General features: G+C 37.4%; 1 protein-coding gene across 1 annotated transcript in view; it reads left to right on the top strand.

Moving 5' to 3' along the window:
• The window catches only part of LOC100593320 (coiled-coil domain-containing protein 144A-like), a gene marked incomplete at its 5' end in the record, with an annotated part of 49,555 nt that overhangs the window by 3,216 nt on the left and 22,312 nt on the right, over positions 1-24,027 (top strand). The window contains 5 exon segments of the mRNA XM_030808822.1: positions 3,245-3,460; positions 8,099-8,280; positions 8,841-8,969; positions 10,713-11,131; positions 11,133-11,670. Coding sequence (XP_030664682.1) covers positions 3,245-3,460; positions 8,099-8,280; positions 8,841-8,969; positions 10,713-11,131; positions 11,133-11,670 — 1,484 coding nt within the window.

Here is a 24,027-nt window from a genome sequence, read left to right as displayed (position 1 = left end):
TCTTCTTTTTTATGATCAACCTGGCTAGAGTTTTATCACTTTTATTGACCTCATCAAAGTGTGTGGTTTTACTGATTTTTTTTCCTATTGCTTTTCTGTTTTATTGGTTTCATCTTTGATGTTGTGGTCTGTTCGGCCTGCTATAACAAAATACTATAGACCGGGTAGCTTATAAACAACAGAAATGGATTTCTCACAAAAGTCCAAGATCTAGGTGCTGGCAGATTTGGTGTCTGGTGAGGGACCAATTCCTGGTTCATAGATCCCTTTTTCCCCGTGTCCTCACATGGCCAAACAGGTGAATGAGCCCTCTGGGGTCTATTATATAAGGGCACTAATCCCATTTATGAGAGCTTGGCTCCCATGAGCTAATTACTTCCACAAAGCCCCACCTTCTGATAACATCACCTCTGTGATTAAGTTTCAGCATACGAGTTCTGGGAGGATGCAAATGTCAGACTATAGCAGATGTTTATTATATCATTTCCTCTGCTTGCTTTGGGTTTAATTTGTTCTTCTTTTTTAGTTTCTTCTCTTTTTTTAGTTTCTTAAGATAGAAGTCAAGACCATTGACTTGAGAGTCTTCTAATATAGACATTAAGTGCTAAAAAATTTTAAGTACTGTTAGCCGTGTTCCACAAATCCTGATATGTAGTATTTTCATTTTCATTTAGTTCAAAATACTCTCTAACTTCTCTTTGCATCATGTCTTTGACCTAGGGTTATTTAGATGTGTGTTACTTTGTTTTAAAATATTTGAGTATTTTGATGAGATATTTTGTTACTAATTTGTGATTCGATTGCCTTGTGGTCAGGGAACATACTTTGTATGACTTAAATCCTTCTGACTTAATTCTTTCATTAAGATTGATTGCAGAACCTAGAATGTGGTCTGTTTGGTAAGTGCTCCCTGGGTACTTGAGAAGCATGGTGTTGTTCAAGTCTACTCCATTCTTGCTGATTTGCTGTTCCATACTTGTGAATTTGTCTATTTCTTCTATTGATTTTTACCTCATGTGTTTTGAAGCTGTTATTAGGTGCACAAACATTTAAGATTATATGTTCTTGATTAACTGAACTTTTTAAAGTCATTAGGAAATGACTGTTTATAGCTGGTGATTTTTTTGTTGTTGTTGTTAACTTTTAGCCTGGTATATCTTTTTCCATCCTTTTGAACAATTTATGTTTTTACATTTAAAGTACTTTTTTTGTAGGAAGCATGGAGTAGCTTCTTGCATTTTTATCCAGTCTGACAATCTGCCTTTTAATTTAGATTTTTAGGCCAGTTCCATTTATGATGTGCTTATTGATACAGTGAGGTTTGTCTGTCATCAAGCTGTTTGATTTCCATTGGTCCCTGCAGTTCTTTGTTCTCTTTTCTTCTTTTTCTGCTTTCTTCTCAATTAGTCCAGTAATTTTTATGATTTATTTTTATCTCCCTTTTATGGCTTATTAGCAATAACTATTTTTTTTCTATCTTAGTGGTTGCATCACAATTTATAGTATATGATTTTAACTTATCACTGTCCGTCTTCAAAAAAATTATGGCATATCATATTTGGCATAAGAAAATTATGAATTAAAACCCAAACATTGTCTGTTCTCACTTGTAAGTGGGAGCTATGCTGTGAGGATGCAGGGGCATAAGAATGATACAATCTCCATTCTGGTTGAGGACTTGGGGGGAAAAGGGGAGGGGGGGAGGGATAAAAGACTATGGACTGGGTACAGTGTATGCTGCTTGGGTGATGGGTACACCAAAATCTCAGAAACCACCACTAAAGAACTTATTCATGTAACCAAAGACCACCTGTTCCCCAAAAACCTACTGAAATTTTTTAAAAAAGAAAATTAGAATAGTATACTTTCATTTCCTCTCTCCCAGCCAGATACTTCTGGATTTGTAGGATTATAGTTTTCTTTAAATTTAGAAAGTTTTGGCCATTCTTTTTTTATTTTTCTGTCTCTCTTTTTCCCTGTTTGGGGACTTATTCCTTCTTGAAGTTTTCTCATAGTTCACTGATGTCTCAAATTTATGAATCTTCTCTTTGGTGGTGTCTAATCTGTGTTCACTTCCATCCATTGTAGCTTTCATTCTTGACATTGTAATTTAAGTCTCTACAAGTGTAGTTTGCTTAAAAAAAATCTTCCATGCCTCTGCCTATCTGCTTGAGCTTAGTTTTAATATACAGTTGAGTTCCATATGAACAGCTTGATCTGTCTGATCTTGCTTTTATGATTTGGTCTAATTTCCTGCTCCTGAGGCAAGAGCTTTGTGATGACTCTATTCATTGCCATGCAAATTCTGAGTTTTCCCAGTGTCACTCATGGAAATGAACACTATTTGGCACATTGTGAGCACCAGACATGTTTCTTTCCAATTTTTTTGAGATTTTTTTTTTCCCCTTGGTCTGGGGCAGTTTTCTGGCACACATGTGCTGTTTGTTACTCTGCTAGATACCCAGGAGGTATTTTTGCAGATCTTCAGTGTTCTTTCCCTGTACTCTGTCTCCTTTCCGGTGTTCTGTTTTGTGATCTCTGCCTTGGCTTTACCAGACTCTCGGCTTCATCATCTCATCTCAGGGAATCTGGTAGACTCTCTCAGTTTGGTCTCTGTGCGGTAGCCTGGAAACTCTGTGAAGGCAGGGAGCTGGAATGTTGGATGAATTTCATTTGTTTCCTGTCTTACGGGGATAATTGTCTTCATTACCTGAAGTCCACTGCCTGGTAAATCATTGCACAATATATTTTGTCTGTTTTATTTTTGGTTGTTTCAGGCAAGAAGGTAAATCAGTACTTGCTGTCCATCATGGCCAGAAGCAGATTGCAGCAGAGCTTCAGCACCTGCTGTCAACTGTCTAGGATGCTTTTCCACCCCTTTGCTTAACTGCTTCCTTCTCACTCTTCATTTCTCAGTGTAGTCATCTCTTCCTCAGGGAAATCTTCCCTGGGCCCAGTGTAGATAAAATTCTCCTATGTGATCATAGAACTGTGTTTTCTTACACCATCTATCTGAATTTATAATTGTCACATTTGTTGTCTTTGCTCCTCACTACTCTTAAGGCTAAATGAGAGCAGAGGTCTTGTCTGTTTCATCTGCAGAGCTTGGTAGAATGTCTGCCACATTGTAGGCACTCAGTGCATATTTGTTCAATGTGTGAAGGAGACAATGTTAAAACGCAGTCCTTTATACCTAAAAAGTACTCATATACTTTATTTCCACCTTGTTTTCTCCCTGACACAGATTCTCTTAGCCTATCAAGAATCCAAGGCACATTTTGTTTATATGAACACTTACTGGAACTTAAGAATAATGATTATGAACGACTTACAGAAAAAATTAAACAAATGGAAAATATGGTCAGTGTACTACAAAAGGAGCTATCTGAAACGAAAAATACAAAATTACAGTTAGAGCTTCAAAAAATTGAATGGGAGAAAGAGGTGTACAGTTTGAGGTATGATATTCTAGTTCTAAATAAATATTTATACTAAAGATAATATGTCAGAATTTTTGTAATTGCTGACTTACCTTCTGGGGATTAATGGGGGAGAAATCTTGGTCTTGTGGAATATTAAATTCTTGGAAATAATAAAACATGATTAACTGTGAACTCTTCTAATAAATAAATGCATATTCTTTGCAATCTTAATGGCCATATAGAAGTCCATCATATGAAATCTTGTTATTCATTTAACAAATTGTAATTTGGGTTTTAAAATTATTTTGTATTTATAATTAATGATGTAAGGAACATCTTTTATCATTATTATTATTTGTAGACACAGGGTCTCTGTGCCTGAGGCTGGAGTTCACTGGTGTGATCATACCTCCCTGCAGCCTTGAACTCCATCCTCCTGCCTCAGCGTCCTAAGTAGTTGGGACTCCAGGTGCACGTTCCCATGCTTGGCTAGCTTCGTAAGCGTTTTGTAGAGACAGGGTCTCACTGTGTTGCTCACAATCATCTCCAACTCCCGACCTCAAGCATTCCTTCTGCCTTGGCCTCCCAAATCGTTAGTATTACAGGAGTGAGCCATCATGCCCAGCCCAGAGCATTTTTTTATATAAATCTTTTTCTACATTCCTAAACTGTTTACTTTGAATAAATTCTCCAATATAGAACTATTTGGTTGAAATGTAGGAACTTTTTAAAAAGCCTTTGATCAATATTTCTTAATTTTTCACAAGAATTGTTTGTGTTAATTTACAGTTCAACCAACAGAGCATGAACTGGTCACTTTTCTACACCCAAAGTAATTTTTACAATATTTATACAGTCTTATTCTTTTTGAAAACTTTTTTTTTAATTTCATAGATTTAGGGTCCCAAGTGGTTTTCGGTTAAATAGATGAATTGTATGGTGGTGAAGTCTGCGATTTTAGTGTGCCCAATCACCCAAGTAGTACACATTGTACCTCAGTAGGTAGTTTCTCATCCCTCACCCTCCGACTTCTGATTCTCCGATGTCCATTATACCACTCTGTCGGCATTTGTGCACCCATAGCTTAACTCCCTATTATGAGTGAGAATGTGGTTTTATTTGGCTTTCCATTCCTGAGTTAGTTCACTTAGAATAATGGCCTCCAGTCCTTTCCAAGTTGCTGCAAAAGACATTATTTCATTCTTCTTATGGCTGAGTAGTACTCCATGGCATATATGTACCATGTATTATTTATTCCATTCATCAGTTGATGGACACTTAGGTTGATTCCATATCTCTGCAATTGTGAAATGTGCTGCAATAGACATATGTTTGCAGGTGTCTTTTTGATATAATGATTTATTTTCCTTTGGGTAGATACCCAGTAGGGGATTGTTGGATTGAATCTTAGCTCCATTTTAGTTCTTTGAGAAATCTGTCTGTTTTTCATAGAGGTTGTACTAATTTACATTCCCACCAGCAGTGTATAAGCATTCCCTTTTCACCACATCTGCACCAACATCTATTGTTTTTTGACTTTTTAATAATGAGCATTCTGGAGTAAGGTGATATCTCCTTGTTGTTTTAGTTTGCATTTCCCTGAATATTAGTGATGTTGAGCATTTTAAAATAATGTTTGTTGGCCATTGTGCATCTTCTTTTGAGAAATATCTGTTCATGTCATTTGTGCACTTTTTGATGGGATTATTTTTATTTTTCTTGCTGATTTGTTTGTCCTTTGTCAGATGCATAGTTTGCAAATATTTTCTCCTATTTTGTACGTTGTCTGTTTACTCTGATTATTTCTTTTATTGTGCAGAAGCCTTTTCTTTTCTTTTTTTTTGAGACAGACTTTCACTCTTGTTGCCCAGGCTGGAGTGCAATGGTGTGATCTCAGCTCACCACAACCTCCACCTCCTGGGTTAAAGCGATTCTCCTGCCTCAGCCTCCCAAGTAGCTGGGATTAAAGGCATGTGCCACCATGCCTGGCTAATTTTGTATTTTTAGTAGAGACAAGGTTTCTCCGTGTTGGTCAGGCTGGTCTCAAACCCCCAACCTCCGGTGATTCACCCACCTTGGCCTCCCAAAGTGCTGGGATTATAGGCCTGAGCCACTGTGCCAGGCTAGCCTTTTCATTTAATTAGGTCCCATTTATTTATTTTTGTTTTTGTTGCATTTAGTTCTGGGGTCTTCATCATAAATTCTTTGCATAGGCCAGTGCCCAGAAGAGTTTTTTTCCTAGGCTTTCTTTCAGATTTTTTTGTAGTTTCAGGTTATAGATTTAAGTTTTTAATCCATCTCTTTTTTAATTAAAAAAATATTTTTTGGGGCTGGGCGCAGTGGCTCACACCTGTAATCCCAGCAGTTTGGGAGGCCAAGGCAGGCAGATCACGAGGTTAGGAGTTCAAGACCAGCCTGACCAACATGACGAAACCCCATCTCTACTAAAAATACAAAAATTAGCTGGGTGTGGTGGCACATGCCTGTATTCCCAGCTACTCAGGAGGCTGAGGCAGGAGAATCGCTTGAACCCAGGAGGCAGAGGTTGCAGTGAGCTGAGATCATGTCACTGCACTCCAGCCTGGGCAACAGAGCGAGACTCTGTCTCAAAAAAAAAAAAAAAAAAAATATATATATATATATATATATAATATGTTATATATAGCATTAAAATATATATAATGTTATATATAGCATTAAAATATATATAATGTTATATATAAGTATATATAATATATAAAAATATTTATATTATATATTATATATTTATATAATGTTATATATATTTATATAATATATATGTTTATATATAATATATAATATATGTTACATATATGTGTATATATATATTTTTTTTTGGGGGGGTAGAGATGAGGTCCCACTGTGTTGCCCAGGCTGGTCTCAAACTCCTGGGCTCAAGCCATTCTCCTGCCTTGGCCTCCCAAAGCACCAGGATTACAGATGTGAACCACCATGTTAGGCCTAATCCATCTTGAGTTAATTTTTATATATGGTGAGAGATAGGGATCCAGTTTCATTCTTCTACATGCAGCTATTCAATTTCCCCAACACCATTTATTGAATAGGGTGTTTCTTGCCCAGTTTATGTCTTTGTACGCTTTGTGAAAGGTCAGTTGGTTATACATATTTGGCTTTATTTCTAGGTTCGCTGTTCTGTTCCATTGGTCTATGAATGTACTTTTATACAAGTACCATGCTGTTTTGATTACTTTAGACTTGTCGTATGGTTTGAAATCTGGTAATGTGTTGCCTCTGGCTTCGTTCTTTTTGCTTGGGATTGCTTTGGCTATTCAGGCTCTTTTTGATTCCCTGTGAGTTTTAGGAGTACTTTCTCTAATTCTGTGAAGAATGACAGTGGTATGTGGATAGGAATTGCATTGAATCTGTAGATTGCTTTGGTTAATATGGTCATTTTCACTATATTGATTCTTCTAATCTAGGAACATAGGGCATATTTCCATTTGTTTGTGTCATCTATGATTTCCTTCAGCAGTGCTTTCTAGTTCTCCTTGCAGAGATCTTTCACCTCCTTGGTTAAGTATATTCCTAGGTTTTTTTTGTTGTTGTTATTGCAGCTATTGTAAAAGGGATTAGGTTCTTGATATGATTCTCACCTTGGTCATTCTTGATGTTTACTAGTGCTACTGATTTGTGTACATTAATTTTGTAACCTGAGACTTTTACTGATTTCATTGATCAAATCTAGGAGTCTTTAGGGTTTTCTAAGCTAAAAGATTATGTCATAGGCAAACAGAGATAGTTTGACTTTCTCTTTTCCAGTTTGGATGCCCTTTATTTCTTTCTCTTACCTGATTGCTCTGGCTGGGACTTCCCAGTTTTATTCTAAATATGCATGAAATAAGAAGTAAAATGGAAAGTAATTGATGATTAGTTTATTCCATATCTCTCATACGCAGATAAAATTAATTCCAAATTTAATGTTGAAACACATATTATCCTTTACTTTTATAACAAATATTAGATCCTGTCTTGTTCCAAAAAGAGATTTTAAAATTGCTTATAAAATACATAAGAATCAAGAAGATAAGTTGAAAGTGTCATCAAAAAGACAAACATAAAAAGGATGGGGGTAACAGTTATTAGACAGCTTAGCCTAGTCTTGGATTATGGTAATCTGCAGATACATGTTGTGTGAATGACATCTGAAGGTGTTATCTTACACTGTAAATCATTTTTATGGCTACACATACAATATTTCATGAAGATGAAAATGCATTTCTAGTGAATTTCTAAACTTATTTGTAAACAGTAACTTCTTTTAAATTAGCTAACTCTAAATGATCTGTTCTAATTAACTAATTTTCAACTTGCATAGCATGTGAAAAAGAAGTAATTTTCAACTGGTTACTTTACTGAAAAATTTCAAATATGCTTTCCCATAATATTTACCAGGGCTATTAGTAACAGAAACTTACTAGTTAATGGACTGTTTCTTTCCTCACTACCTCTCAAATATATATGCCCCTTGGAAGAGATGGAAGTGAGAAATTAAAAACATGAGAACTAGAAGGGAACAAGAGCATAGGAGTTTCTATGAGGATAATAAACCCACATAGGAAGAGCCAGATCACAAAATAAACTTTTTTATTTTCTAACAAAACACATTTTAATATAATCCATATTTAACTGCATACTTGCCTTAAAACAAGAAAAAGAGGAGAAAGGAAATGCCGATACGTTATATAATAAAGATAGTGAACAGTTAAGAATAAAAGAAGAGGAATGTGAGAAAGAGGTTGAAACAAAGCAGCGACTTAAATGGAATCTGAGAAGACTTGTTAAGCAATTGAAGACAGTAAGAAAGAACTTGGATCTGGTAAATTAATCTTTGGTGAAAAGTTCATATTTCTAACTTTATGTTTTCATCAGTATTACTTATAAATTTTTTGGCTTCATGTATATCATTTAGGTTTAAAACAAACCAAAACTGTTATCTCCTCTTAAAAATGAACTATGACATTTATAGATAAAATTATTTACTGTAAACCTTGGTATCTAATAGATGCTTGGTCTATGTTTTCAGAATGGAGGATAAATTGAGTTTAATCACTAGCATAAATGTTCATTTGAACATTGTTTATGTTAACATACAGGCTAAATAGCTTTGAAACTATAATGACACTAGTTAAATGTTTTGAAACAAATTTTATTTCACAATGCTGTATCTTCCCGTATTTAAGAACTGTTTTTCCTCTTTGACATATTTAGCTGTCATGTATGCAATTAAGATTTGAGTGATTCTTGGGGGATAAAAGTTCTTGTGTTTTAACAAGCTACTTCCTTTTAACCGTTTGATAAGACAGGCTCTGCCCTTAATTAACCTTTTAGACTTTCTTTTTCAGTGCTGTTAGACCAAAACCTCCATGTTATCTCTAGGTTGTGCAGGAGCGAAACGATGCCCAGAAGCAACTTTCTGAAGAACAGAATGCCAGAATATCACAAGATCAGATTCTGACCAGTAAACAAAAGGAGCTAGAAATGGCTCAAAAGAAAATTAATTCTGAGGTATTTTCTTTAGTCATTTTCAAATATGTTTTTGTATGTGAATATATTTTTAAAAAGCAACTCTGTGCAACTTGGAAAGTATAGTGGATTTTTGAACCACGCCCCTAAACACACACACACATTTAAGGGTGGTGATAGTGATTCTAGTATTTTTGGCCCATTGGATAAAGTCATGTTCTTAATTCAACTCCATTTGTCTGCAAGAGTCAAGTAGTGACATTCACAGTGGCCTTATCCAAAGGAGAGACATTTGTTATTTTTCATGGGAATTATCTTCCCCCAGTCTCAAAACCCTTGCTACTTAACAATAGATGTTCTAGTTTTCAGGCATAATTTCATCTTCCTAACATATTAATGGAGAGGTTACATTATTATTTCCATTGGTAGTGAAGATGAAATGTAAAGCCAGTTCAGAGGCCATACTTCAGATGCCATTCTCCTTACTTTTGAGGAGAGTAACAGTTTGCTCCAAGTAGCATCTCATTTCAGTGCAAAGAGCTTTGAAAACAATGGTATGCCATAATATAAACTTAGTGATAATTTATTGATAAGTATTTTGTTCTTAGAAAAATAGTTGAGTGTATTTTCCTGTTTCATGCTTATTTCTGTTTCAAACATTATAAAGAGGAAACAGAAGTTATTGCAATGCAGATAATCTCATGATTTTCTAAGAAAAGCTCTGTAACTTCTTTTTTACCACCGGTGTTTTGAAATAAAAAGCTCTTTTATATTTATATATTTACAACACAGAAATAATTGTGATTTGGTGGAGGAGCACTAGAAGTAAAGTAAGAGGACCTAGGGAAAATCTTGCAGCTTGCATATTTTTTGACCTCTCCTTTCAGAATTGTGATATAAATGAGTTCAGTGATGTATGTACAAGTGCTTGGTACAAGACCAGGTGCAGTGGCTCATGCATGTAATCCCAGCACTTTGGGAGGCCGAGGTGGGTGGATCACTTGAGCCCAGGAGTTCCAGACCAGCCTGGGCAGCATGGCAAAACCCCATCTCTACAAAAAGTACAAATAAATTTAGCTGGGTGTGGGGGTGTGCACCTCTAGTTCAGCTACCCAGGAGGCTGAAGTGGGAGGATCACCTGAGCCAGGGAGGCCAAATCTGCAGTGAGTCTTGATTGTGCCACTGCCCTCTAACCTGAGTGGAGTGGAGACCTTGTCTCGAAAAAAAATAAAAATAAAAATGCCTAATATAATGCTTAGATTTAGCATTTATGAATAAATGTAATTCTTATATAACTGACAATAAAAATGTTAGAAAAATAAAATGGCTATAGAATATTCTCAGGAAAAAAAAGAACTTAAAGAAAGTTGGGAAACTTCCTCTGTCCAGATATATGCAAAGCTACAGCTTTTACTATAGGGTGGTGTATAGGTTAGATGTCAGAGTGTAAAGCCAATTTTTTAATGTAGTCAAATTTATTAATCTTTTATGCCTTTGAGTTTGTTGTAATTCAGGGAAAGTCTTTTCCAATTCTGAGATGCTTAAAAATTCTCTAGTCATTTATTTTTTACTTTCATGGATTCATTGTCTTCAAATAAATTTATGAAGTTTTGGGAATTTATGTTCTGTGAGGTTTGAAGTTTCGATCCAATATTTTTTTTCAGTTGGATATCCACTTATGGCAATCTTTTCATTGTATACATGTTCAGGTTATTCTTTAATTTCAGAGGAAATCATGCTATGTCATTTTATTGAGTGCTACTAAATGTTTCCTTTCTTACTTAGATTTCTCATAGGCATAAGAAAGAAAAGGATCTCTTGCATGAAAATTGCATGTTGCAGGAAGAAATTGCCTTGCTGAGACTGAAAATAGATACAATAAAAAATCAGAACCAGCAAAAAGAAAAGAAATATTTTGAAGACATTAAGGTTGTAAAAGAAAAGAATGATAACTTTCAAAAAATTATAAAACTAAATGAGGAAGAGTTAACAAAAATAATGCTCCTGTACAGTGGACAGCTGAATGATCTGACAGCTGAGAACAAAATACTCAATTCTGAACTGGAGAACAACAGACAGAACCAAGAAAGACTGGAAATAGAAATGGAATCATACCGTTGTAGACTAGCTGCTGCCCTACATGATTGTGATCTAAGTCAGACATCAAGAGACCTAAAACTACAACTTGATTTCCAGAGAACAAGACGAGTGGATTCGTTTACAGGACAAAATAAAGGTTGATATGTCTGACCTACAAGCTAAGAATGAGATTCTTTCTGAAAGACTTTCTAATGCTGAAAGTAAAATCAACAGCCTACAAATTCAGCTCCATAATAAAAGAGATGCTGTTGAAAGAAAGAGTTTGATTTTGGAATGTTTGCAAAGAGACCTCAGTCAGACACAGTGTGAGAAGAAAGAAATTGAACAGATGAACCAAATTGAACAAAGCAAACTGAAGAAATACATTGCAAAGCAGGAATCTGTAGAGGAGAGATTATCTCAACTACAAAGTGAAAATACGTTGCTTCAACAGCAACTTTATGATGCTCACAAGAAAGCTAACAGTCAAGAAAAGACAGTCAGTACTATCCAAGACCAATTTCATGCTTTTGCCCCAAATCTTCAAGCTGAGAGTGAAAAGCAGATTGTTTCACTACAAGAGAAGAACAAGGGGCTGATGGATGAATATAATCATTTAAAAGAAAGAATGGATCAATGTGAGAAAGAGAAAGCAGAAGGAAAAGTATTAAGAAAGATAAAATATTTTTCAACCTTCCTGAAAGAAAATGTAAAGTAATATTTGGTTATGGCTAAATGTTGTATCTAGTTGAATATAAAAATATATAGAACATAAATGTATTTGCTATATCAGCCTAGAAATGTACGAGTGAAAAAGAAGTTAAACTTGAAACATGCTTTACTTTGCGTAAAGAAATTGTGTCACCTATGAAATTTTAAGATCAGTTACCGTGTTAATAGGTACAGACTAATATTCATAATGTAGCCTTATGCTGCTGAAATGATCTTGCAGTGCCTTTATGTGGCCAGTTTTTAAGACCATGATGAAGCAGATAAACAGAAATGCTCATACCTGACATGAGTATTTTGAAATTAAGATTCAGTGAGGAGGGTTACTTTGACCATTAATTCCAGATTTCCCAGGTGAACTGAAGTAATACTGCTGTATCTCATAGTACTTTTTCTAAAGTAGTTTTGTAATATATTTAAGTTGGTATAATCTTATTTTTATTCATATCAATTTGACTTAAGTCTGAGATGATTTCAGTCTCAAATTACTTCCTATGACCTCTCAATTCTTTAAAGGCATTTAGTTTATTTTTGAGATGGAGTCTTGCTCTGTAATTTTTGTATTTTTAGTAGAGACGGGGTTAGCCATGTTGGCCAGGCTGGTCTTGAACTCCTGACCTCAGGTGATCTGCCCGCCTCAGCCTCCCAAAGTGCTGGGATTACAGGCTTGAGCCACCACACCCCGCCTGAAGGCATTTACTTTTTATTAAATCATAATTTGGGACAGATGTGAATTTCAGAAAAGCCATGTTAGATTTAATCTTACCACTGGTATTTATAATTTACTTTGAATGTTTTTACAAGGAATTTGCTCATAATTTTCATTTCAGTGCTCACTGCCTATCATTCGGATATAACTTTGACCAGTAGAAGGTAATTGTGGCTATTTGTGATCTATTTGTTTGGCATTGAGTCCCATTTTCAAACTAATTCAGATGTGGCAGGATTCCACATATAGCAGGAATGGACTGAATAGGTGAGACAGTTGTAGGAGCTGCGGTCAGGAGGGAGGTAGAGGCCAGGTTATCTAGGGCCTCAAAGGCCATTGGAATTTTACTTGTATTCTGAGATAGGAATCTTGAGGAAAGATCTGAGCAGGCAATTGAATATCCAAGGAACTCTGAGGTTGATTTGAGCTTCTAACAGAAGAGAGGGAAAACATTTCACAGTGTCAGATTTACTACCAGCAGCCCCACCCACATACCGATTTCTTTTTGAGACTTCAGCAGCTTGTTAAGCATTGCAAATGTTTCAGGGAAGAATGAATAGTGGGCTGAATCTATTCCCTAAGTTAACAGAAAACTGATTTGGCAGGAAGATAACACCTTCTGTGTCCTTAACTAAATTCAGTAATAAACAAGAATGTGCACACATGAGAAGAAGGTGAATCATATACGTGGTGATATTTTTCAAAGTATATATGTTAGAGTTAAATCTTAGTACCATAATTTAATAATAAGGTGATTTATAAATCAGTAACAAAAATACCTTCACAGGTAGTTATGAGACAACTCCAAGAATGGACCGATCCCCTAAAACAACCTATGTCAGAGGTTACATCACGTTGCCACATTAATTTAGATGATACACTGGATTCAAAGAAGAAATTGGGTCAAATCAGCAGTGAAGTATGTATGAAACATAACATGTCAACAGTTAATCTATGGGTGGTGAAATAATGTCAGATGTTTTAGGATACTAATTGCAGTGGATAGTTTTCTTTTTTTTTTTTTTTTTTTTTTTTTTTTTGAGATGGAGTCTCCCTCTGTCGCCCAGGCTGGAGTGCAGTGGGGCAATCTCAGCTCACTGCAAGCTCCACCTCTCAGATTCACGCCATTCTCCTGCCTCAGCCTCTCCGAGTAGCTGGGACTACAGGCACCCGCCACCACGCCCGGCTAATTTTTTGTATTTTTTTTTAGTAGACACGGGGTTTCACCGTGGTCTCGATCTCCTGACCTCGTGATCCGCCCGCCTCACCCTCCCAAAGTGCTGGGATTACAAGTGTGAGCCACCGCGCCTGGCCACAGTGGATAGTTTTCTTTTGTATTTTTATTATAATTCATTTTATTACAATTTTATTATCTTTATAATAAAATTGTTATTTTTATTGTTTCTTAACCTCTGGCCTTCATTCTGTCCTTCTCATAAGTACATACATTTTAAAAATAAGAATCATTTCCAAAGATCCTTAGGAAAGTTGGTAATTATTCAGTATTCCTCACAGAAGCTGAGAGACTTTTTTTTTTCTGTGAAGTGGTATTTTTTTAGTGATTTCTCTATTGCCATGGTGAGGCAAGCCAGATTAAATTGTAGGATAATGTTTGATAGAACGTTCCAGAAAATTGTCTTATTTCTTATCTTTACTTTTGTGAAGGGGTACAGAATCTGTGTATATTTATTTCATGAATATCAGGATAACTTGTACAGAAAGGTCATAGTACTGTTCTCCAAAATGCAAATGTTTTAATTTACAAACTACTTGAAATGTTAGGCACTTCCTTCATTTTCCTTTCATTTTAAATATATTGGGCTTTTTTACAAATCATGTATAGTATGTACATCCAAAGTAGAGAATTAAGAGATGTATCTAGATTCTACCACTGAATTTTTAAAAACAATTTTACTGAGACGTACTTCTTATACCATACAGTGTACCCATTGAACGTGTACAATTCATGGTCTCAGTATATTCACAGAGTGCGTAACCATCACCGTCATCAATTGTAGGATATTTTCATGACCCTGAAAAGAACCAGCAATCTATTTTGTTTCCATAGATTAGCCCACTCTGGACACCACATATCAATTGGATCACACAATATGTGGTGGTCTTTTGTGACAGGCTTCTTTTACTTAGCATAACATTCTTCTTTTTTATTGTTGTACTTTAAGTTTTAGGGTACATGTGCACAATGTGCAGGTTTGTTACATATGTATCCATGTGCCATGTTGGTGTGCTGCACCCATTAACTCGTCGTTTAGCATTAGGTGTATCTCCTAATGCTATCCCTCCCCCCTCCCCCCACCCCACAATAGACCCCGGGGGGTGATGTTCACCTTCCTATGTCCTTGTGTTCTCATTGTTCAATTCCCACCTATGAGTGAGAACATGTGGTGTTTGGTTTTTTGTTCTTGCAATAGTTTACTGAGAATGATGATTTCCAGTTTCATCCATGTCCCTATAAAGGACATGAACTCATCATTTTTTATGGCTGCATAGTATTCCATGGTGTATATGTGCTGCATTTTCTTAATCCAGTCTATCGTTGTTGGACATTTGGGTTGGTTCCAAGTCTTTGCTATTGTGAATAGTGCTGCAATAAACATACGTGTGCATGTCTCTTTATAGCAGCATGATTTATAGTCCTTTGGGTATATACCCAGTAATGGGATGGCTGGGTCAAATGGTATTTCTAGTTCTAGATCCCTGAGGAATCGCCACACTGACTTCCATAATGGTTGAACTAGTTTACAGTCCCACCAACAGTGTAAAAGTGTTCCTATTTCTCCACATCCTCTCCAGCACCTGTTGTTTCCTGACTTTTTAATGATGGCCATTCTAACTGGTGTGAGACGGTACCTCATTATGGTTTTGATTTGCATTTCTCTGATGGCCAGTGATGATGAGCATTTTTTCATGTGTTTTTTGGCTGCATGAACGTCTTCTTTTGAGAAGTGCCTGTTCATGTCCTTCACCCACTTTTTGATGGGTTTGTTTGTTTGTTTCTTGTAAATTTCTTTGAGTTCATTGTAGATTCTGGATATTAGCTCTTTGTCAGATGAGTAGGTTGCAAAAATTTTCTCCCATTTTGTAGGTTGCCTGTTCACTCTGATGGTAGTTTCTTTTGCTGTGCAGAAGCTCTTCAGTTTAATTAGATCCCATTTGTCAATTTTGGCTTTTTTTGCCATTGCTTTTGGTGTTTTAGACATGAAGTCCTTGCCCATGCCTATGTCCTGAATGGTATTGCCTAGGTTTTCTTGTAGGATTTTAATGGTTTTAGGTCTAACATTTAAGTCTTTAATCCATCTTGAATTAATTTTTGTATACGGTGTAAGGAAGGGACCCAGTTTCAGCTTTCTACATATGGCTAGCCAGTTTTCCTAGCACCATTTATTAAATAGGGAATCCTTTACCCATTTCTTGTTTTTGTCAGGTTTGTCAAAGATCAGATAGTTGTAGATATGTGGCATCATTTCTGAGGGCTCTGTTCTGTTCCATCGATCTATGTCTCTGTCATGGTACCAGTTCCATGCTGTTTTGGTTACTGTAGCCTTGTAGTATAGTTTGAAGTCAGGTAGCGTGATGCCTCCAGCTTTGTTCTTTTGGCTTAGGATTGACTTGGCAAAGCGGGCTCTTTTTTGGTTCCATATGAACTTTAAAGTCGTTTTTTCCAATTCTGTGAAGAAAGTCATTGGTAGCTTGATGGGGATGGCATTGAATCTATAAATTACCTTGGCCAGTATGGCCATTTTCATGATATTGATTCTTCCAACCCATGAGCATGGAATGTTCTTCCATTTGTTTGTATCCTCTTTTATTTCACTGAGCAGTGGTTTGTAGTTCTCCTTGAAGAGGTCCTTCACATCCCTTGTAAGTTGGATTCCTAGGTATTTTATTCTCTTTGAAGCAATTGTGAATGGTAGTTCAGTCATGATTTGGCTCTCTGTCTGTTATTGGTATATAAGAGTGCTTGTGATTTTTGTACATTGATTTTATATCCTGAGATTTTGCTGAAGTTGCTAATCAGCTTAAGGAGATTTTGGGCTGAGACAGTATATTGTAGATATACAATCATGTCATCTGCAAACAGGGACAATTTGACTTCCTCTTTTCCTAATTGAATACCCTTTATTACCTTCTTCTGCCAAATTGCCCTGGCCAGAACTTCCAACACTGTGTTGAATAGGAGTGGTGAGAGAGGGCATCCCTGTCTTGTGCCAGTTTTCAAAGAGAATGCTTCCGGTTTTTGCCCATTCAGTATAATATTGGCTGTGGGTTTGTCATAGATAGCTCTTATTATTTTGAGATACGTTCCATCAATACCGAATTTATTGAGAGTTTTTCGCATGAAGGGTTGTTGAATTTTGTCAAAGGCCTTTTCTGCATCTATTGAGATAATCATGGTTTTTGTCTTTGGTTCTGTTTATATGCTAGATTACATTTATTGATTTGCATATGTTGAACGAGCCTTGCATCCCAGGGATGAAGCCCACTTGATCATGGTGGATAAGCTTTTTGATGTGCTGCTGGATTCGGTTTGCCAGTATTTTACTGAGGATTTTTGCATCAATGTTCATCAAGGATATTGGTCTAAAATTCTCTTTTTTGATTGTGTCTCTGCCAGGCTTTGGTATCAGGGTGATGCTGGCCTCATAAAATGAGTTAGGGAGGATTCCCTCTTTTTCTATTGATTGGAATAGTTTCAGAAGGAATGGTACCAGTTCCTCCTTGTACCTCTGGTAGAATTTGGCTGTGAATCCATCTGGTCCTGGACTCCTTTTGGTTGGTAAGCTATTGGTAATTGCCACAATTTCAGAGCCTGTTATTGATCTATTCAGAGATTCAACTTCTTCCTGATTTAGTCTTGGGAGGGTGTATGTGTCGAGGAATTTTTCCATTTCTTCTAGATTTTCTAGTTTATTGCGTAGAGGTGTTTGTAGTATTCTCTGATGATAGTTTGTATTTCTGTGGGATCGGTGGCGATATCCCCTTTATCATTTTTTATTGCATCTATTTGATTCTTCTCTCTTTTCTTCTTTATTAGTCTTGCTAGCAGTCTATCAATTTTGTTGATCTTTTCAAAAAACCAGCTCCTGGATTCATTAATTTTTTGAAGAGTTTTTTTGTGTCTCTATTTCTTTCAGTTCTGCTCTGATTTTGGTTATATCTTCCCTTCTGCTAGCTTTTGAATGTGTTTGCTCTTGCTTTTCTAGTTCTTTTAATTGTGATGTTAGGGTGTCAATTTTGGATCTTTTCTGCTTTCTCTTGTGGGCATTTAGTGCTATAAATTTCCCTCTACACACTGCTTTGAATGTGTCCCAGAGATTCTGGTATGTTGTGTCTTTGTTCTCGTTAATTTCAAAGAACATCTTTATTTCCACCTTCATTTCGTTATGTACCCAATAGTCATTGAGGAGCAGGTTGTTCAGTTTCCATGTAGTTGAGCGGTTTTGAGTGAGTTTCTTAATCTTGAGTTCTAGTTTGATTGCACTGTGGTCTGAGAGACAGTTTGTTATAATTTCTTTTCCTTTACATTTGCTGAGGAGAGCTTTACTTCCAACTATGTGGTCAGTTTTGGAATAGGTGTGGTGTGGTGCTGAAAAAAATGTATATTCTGTTGATTTGGGGTGGAGAGTTCTGTAGATGTCTATTAGGTCCACTTGGTGCAGAGCTCAATTCAATTCCTGGGTATCCTTGTTAACTTTCTGTCTTGTTGATCTGTCTGATGTTGACAGTGGGGTGTTAAAGTCTCCCATTATTATTGTGTGGGAGTCTAAGTCTCTTTGTAGGTCACTCAGGACTTGCTTTATGAATCTGGGTGCTCCTGTATTGGGTGCATATATATTTAGGATAGTTAGCTGTTGTTGTTGAATTGATCCCTTTACCATTATGTAATGGCCTTGTCTCTTTTGATGTTTGTTGGTTTAAAGTCTGTTTTTTCAGAGACTAGGATTGTAACCCCTGCCTTTTTTGTTTTCCATTTGCTTGGTAGATCTTCCTCCATCCTTTTATTTTGAGCCTATGTGTGTCTCTGCACGTGAGATGGGTTTCCTGAATACAGCACACTGATGGGTCTTGACTCTTTATCCAATTTGCCAGTCTGTGTCTTTTAATTGGAGCATTTAGTCCATTTACATTTAAACTTAATATTTTTATGTGTGAATTTGATCCTGTCATTAAGATGTTAGCTGGTTATTTTGCTCGTTAGTTGATGCAGTTTCTTCCTAGCCTTGATGGTCGTTACAATTTGGCATGATTTTGCAGTGGCTGGTACTGGTTGTTCCTTTCCATGTTTAGTGCTTCCTTCAGGAGCTCTTTTAGGGCAGGCCTGGTGGTGACAAAATCTCTCAGCATTTGCTTGCCTGTAAAGTATTTTATTTCTCCTTCACTGATGAAGCTTAGTTTGGCTGGATATGAAATTCTGGGTTGAAAATTCTTTTCTTTAAGATGTTGAATATCGGCCCCCACTCTCTTCTGGCTTGTAGAGTTTCTGCCGAGAGATCAGCTGTTAGGCTGATGGGCTTCCCTTTGTGGGTAACCCAACCTTTCTCTCTGGCTGCCCTTAACATTTTTTCCTTCATTTCAACTTTGGTGAATCTGACAATTATGTGTCTTGGAGTTGCTGTTCTCAAGGAGTATCTTTGTGGTGGTCTCTGTATTTCCTGAATCTGAATGTTGGCCTGCCTTACTAGATTGGGGAAGTTCTCCTGGATAATATCCTGCAGAGTGTTTTCCAACTTGGTTCCATTCTCCCTGTCACTTTCAGGTACACCAATCAGACATAGATTTGGTCTTTTCACATTGTCCCATATTTCTTGGAGGCTTTGTTCATTTCTTTTTATTCTTTTTTGTCTAGACCTCCCTTCTCACTTCATTTCATTCATTTCATCTTCCATCGCTGATACCCTTTCTTCTAGTTGATCACATCAGCTCCTGATGCTTCTGCATTCTTCACGTAGTTCTCGAGCCTTGGCTTTCAGCTCCATCAGCTCCTTTAAGCACTTCTCTGTACTGGTTTTTATAGTTATACATTCCTCTAATTCTTTTTCAAAGTTTTTAACTTCTTTGCCTTTGGCTTTAATTTCCTCCTGTAGCCCGGAGTAGTTTGATCCTCTGAAGCCTTGTTCTCTCAACTCGTCAAGGTCATTCTCTGTCCAGCTTTGTTCCATTGCTGGTGAGGAACTGCGTTCCTTTGAAGGAGGAGAGGCGCTCTGCTTTTTTGAGTTTCCAGTTTTTCTGCTCTGTTTTTTCCCTATCTTTGTGGTTTTATCTACTTTTGGTCTTTGATGATGGTGATGTACAGATGGGTTTTGGGTGTGGATGTCCTTTCTGTTTGTTAGTTTTCCTTCTAACAGACAGGACCCTCAGCTGCAGGTCTGTTGGAGTTTGCTAGAGGTCCACTCCAGACCCTGTTTGCCTGGGTGTCAGCAGCGGTGGCTGCAGAACAGCGGATTTTTGTGAACCGTGAATGCTGCTGCCTGATCGTTCCTCTGGAAGTTTTGTCTCAGAGGAGTACCTGGCCATGTGAGGTGTCAGTCTGCCCCTACTGGGCAGTGCCTCCCAGTTAGGCTGCTTGGGGGTCAGGGTCCCACTTGAGGAGGCAGTCTGCCTGTTCTCAGATCTCCAGCTGTGTGCTGGGAGAACCACTACTCTCTTCAAAGCTGTCAGACAGGGACATTTAAGTCTGCAGAGGTTACTGCTGTCTTTTTGTCTGTGCCCTGCCTCCAGAGGTGGAGCCTGCAGAGGCGGACAGGCCTCCTTGAGCTGTGGTGGGCTCCACCCAGTTCGAGCTTCCCGGCTGCTTTGTTTACCTAATCAAGCCTGGGCAATGGTGGGCGCCCCTCCCCCAGCGTCGCTGCCACCTTGCAGTGTAATCTCAGACTGCTGTGCTAGCAATCAGGGAGACTCCGTGGGCGTAGGACCCTCCGAGCCAGATGCGGGATATAATCTCCTGGTGTGCCGTTTTTTAAGTCCATCAGAAAAGCACAGTATTAGGGTGGGAGTGACCCGATTTTCCAGGTGCCATCTGTCACCGCTTTCTTTGACTAGGAAAGGGTACTCCCTGACCCCTTGTGCTTTCCGAGTGAGGCAATGCCTCGCCCTGCTTCGGCTCGAGCATGGTGCGCTGCACCCACTGTCCTGCGCCCACTGTCTGGCACTCCCTAGTGAGATGAACGCAGTACCTCAGATGGAAATGCGGAAATCACCCATCTTCTGCATCGCTCACGCTGGGAGCTGTAGACTGGAGCTGTTCCTATTCGGCCATCTTCGCTCCACCCCCCCAACATTTTTAAGGTTCATTGTGTTGTAACATGTATCAGTATTTAATTTCATCTTATTGCTGAATAATTTTCCACTTTATGGACGTACCACTCATTTATTTAGCCATTCATCAGATGATTGACTTTTGGATTGTTTCCATGTTTTGGCTATTATTAATCATGCTGCTGTGAACTTTTATGTACAAGTTTTTGTGTTTGCATTTGTGTTCCTTTCTCTTGGGTATATACATATGAGTTGAATTTCTGGGTCATATGGTAACTTTATGCTTAACCTTTTGAGGAGCTGCCAGTCTGCTTTCCAAAGTGGTTGCACCATTTTACATTCCCATCAGCATTGTATGAGGGTCTAATTTCTTCATATCCTTGCCAACATTTTTCATATTTTTTATTGAAAAATGATTCCAACCTAGAGGTATGAAGTGGTACCTCATTCTGGTTTTGATTCACATTTCCCTAGTGATGAATGACTTTAAGTCTCTTTTTATGTGCTTATGAGCCATTTGTATATCTTTTTTGGAGAAATGTCTATTCAAATCCTTTGCCTACATTGAAACTGGGTTATCCGAAATTTCTGAATTTTAAGAGTTCTTTATATACCCTAGGTGTAAGTCCCTTATCAGATATGTTTCCAAATATTTTCAATGGCTTTCCTTTTTATTTTTTTTTATGATTTATTATGTTTTTTTTTTTTTTTTTTTTGAGAGGGAGTCTTGCTGTGTCCCCCAGGCTGGAGTGCAGTGGTGCGATCTCGGCTCACTGCAAGCTCCGCCTCCCAGGTTCACGCCATTCTCCTGCCTCAGCCTCCTGAGTAGCTGGGACTACAGGTGCCCACCAACACGCCCGGCTAATTTTTTGTATTTTTAGTAGAGACGGGGTTTCACTGTGTTAGCCAGGATGGTCTTGATCTCCTGACCTCGTGATCCGCATGCCTTGGCCTCCCAAAGTGCTGGGATTACAGGCTCGAGCCACCGCGCCTGGCCCGATTTATTATGTTTTTAAAGCTTATATAATTTTAAATTGTAGAGGGAAGGTCTCGCTATGTTGTCCAGGCTGGTTTTGAACTCCTGAGCTCAAGCAATCCTCCAACCTCGGCCAGCCAAAGTGTTGGGATTACAGGTGTAAACCACCGTGCCCAGCCTCCTTTTCACTTTCTTGATGGTCTCTGTTCAAGCACAGAAGTTCCACATTTTGATAAAGTCCAGTTAATTTTTTTTTTTGCAGTCATAAAGATTTATGGCTATGTTTTCTTCTAGCAATTTTATAGTTTTGGTTCTTACATTTCATGCTTCTATTTTGTTACTTTTACATATGACATTTGGTGGAAGTCCACCTTTATTCTTTTGCATGTGGATATACAGTTGTCCCAGCACCATTTGTTGAAAAATCTATTCATTTCTCATTTAATTCTTTTTACACCCGTGTTGAAAATCAGTTGACCATGAAAGTGTGGGTTTGTTTTTGGATTCTCAATTCTAATATATTGAGCTATGTCTATCCTTATGCCAGTAGCAAATCACATTTTAGGAAAACTCGTATTCAGTCCTGTTGCTTATTACCTGTTGTCTTATGTAAGAATAGAAATTCAAGTAGTAGAATGTCTTTAATTTCACTTTTTGCTTCTTGAAGGAGTGTATGGCCAGCTTATGCCTTGTTGACTCCATGACATGATGAGAGTCAGGCTTACAAAGACAGATCCCATTATTTTTTTTCTCCAGTCATAGCTTTTGTCTCTCACCTAGTGCCTCTGTCTTCACTCCCATTTCCATCAAATCTTGGTCACAGGATATGCTGACTCCGTCTACTTATTGCATTATGTTTTATTAACTCATTATAAGTCATAGAGTCACGTGTAGATTTTAACTAACTATGAAGGGCAAGATTAAGTCTAGGCTGTCATCTTTCCTCATTGGAAATTGAGCTAATTCGTCATTTGCAGTTCACAGTTAGATCCTCTTTTTACACAGCACGTGGTTCTCTTGTACACCCCTGGAGCTGAATCCTCTTCTTGGCACAGATCCTACATTCTCAGAAACCAGAGTTCCCTGCATTTACCTCCTTTTGCTTAAATAAAGATGCATAGCTATGCTTTTATAACTCAGTACATCATTCATTGAATAAATACTTCAACCCATTCAAAGAACAACTTCCAGGAGTGCAGCAACTGAAATCAGGTCATGTCCAGGCATTTATCAGAAACAAGTAGTCGAATTGGTTGTATGAATTTCAAAATTTCAGAGTCAATTTGTATGATATGGAGAAGCATTTTGGTACAACATAAAGATGAGATGCTCTTCACTTCTCCATACAAATGAGCTTGAAGTAAGGTAAAGGGGAAATTGCATTTAGTAGCTTGACACTCAAAGGACACTACATTTGTTTTACTTCAGAGATTGTTAAAATTGATTCCATAATATTTTTTTATTTCCTCATTGAGGAAATGGAAATGAAAATTGAATCCTAGATTGATTAATAAATATCCAAAGCTGCTTATCACTTTTAGAATTTCAGTTCATTGAAATCAGATACAGTGTCTGATTTTTGGTTATTAATTAAATATTTCTAGTTTTTTCAACTTCTTTATACTTCAAATTATATATCTCCTTCCTTCCTCATCTTCCTTATTTGATAACTTGGGGGACAAATTCTAAAAGCCTCACTGGCCTTAGTCATCAGAATTTGTAATAGAAAGGAACTTTTTCTTTTTTTTTTCTTTTATATATATATTTTTATTATACTTTAAGTTCTAGGGTACATGTGCACAATGTGCAGGTTTGTTACATATGTATACATGTACCATGTTGGTGTGCTGCACCCATTAACTCGTCATTTACATTAGGTATATCTCCTAATGCTATCCCTCCCCCTTCCCCCCACCCGACAACAGGCCCTGGTGTGTGATGGAAAGGAACTTTTTCTAAAGTTCCTCTGCAGTAGTCCTTAGTCTTTCTCCTGGTTGTCTGCTGCTTCCCGTTAGAATTGTTTGTCATTAATAAATTAACCTCAACATTTGTTAGATCTTACTTTAAAGGAGACTAATTTCTACCGGGGATGTTCTATTTCTTATTGTCTCCTTGTTTAAATTTATTTTTCTGGTTATTTTTTCCTAACAAATTATCCAAAGTTCAGTGACTTAGAACAACATTCATTTAGTTCACCAATCTGTGGTTTGGGAAAACTTTGGCCAGACAGCTTGCCTCTGCTCCCTTAAGCTTCACTTGGGATAAATCAAAGGCTGAGGGACTGGAATCATCTGAAGGTTTGTTCACTAAGATATCTGTTGCTGATGGTG

Source organism: Nomascus leucogenys, unplaced genomic scaffold (genome assembly GCF_006542625.1).
Source record: "Nomascus leucogenys isolate Asia unplaced genomic scaffold, Asia_NLE_v1 000022F_20620728_qpdss20573698sc, whole genome shotgun sequence".
Classification (NCBI taxonomy): Eukaryota; Metazoa; Chordata; class Mammalia; order Primates; family Hylobatidae; genus Nomascus; species Nomascus leucogenys.
The sequence above is the reverse complement of the archived record's forward strand: the minus strand, read 5'-3'. Positions and strand labels throughout refer to the sequence as shown.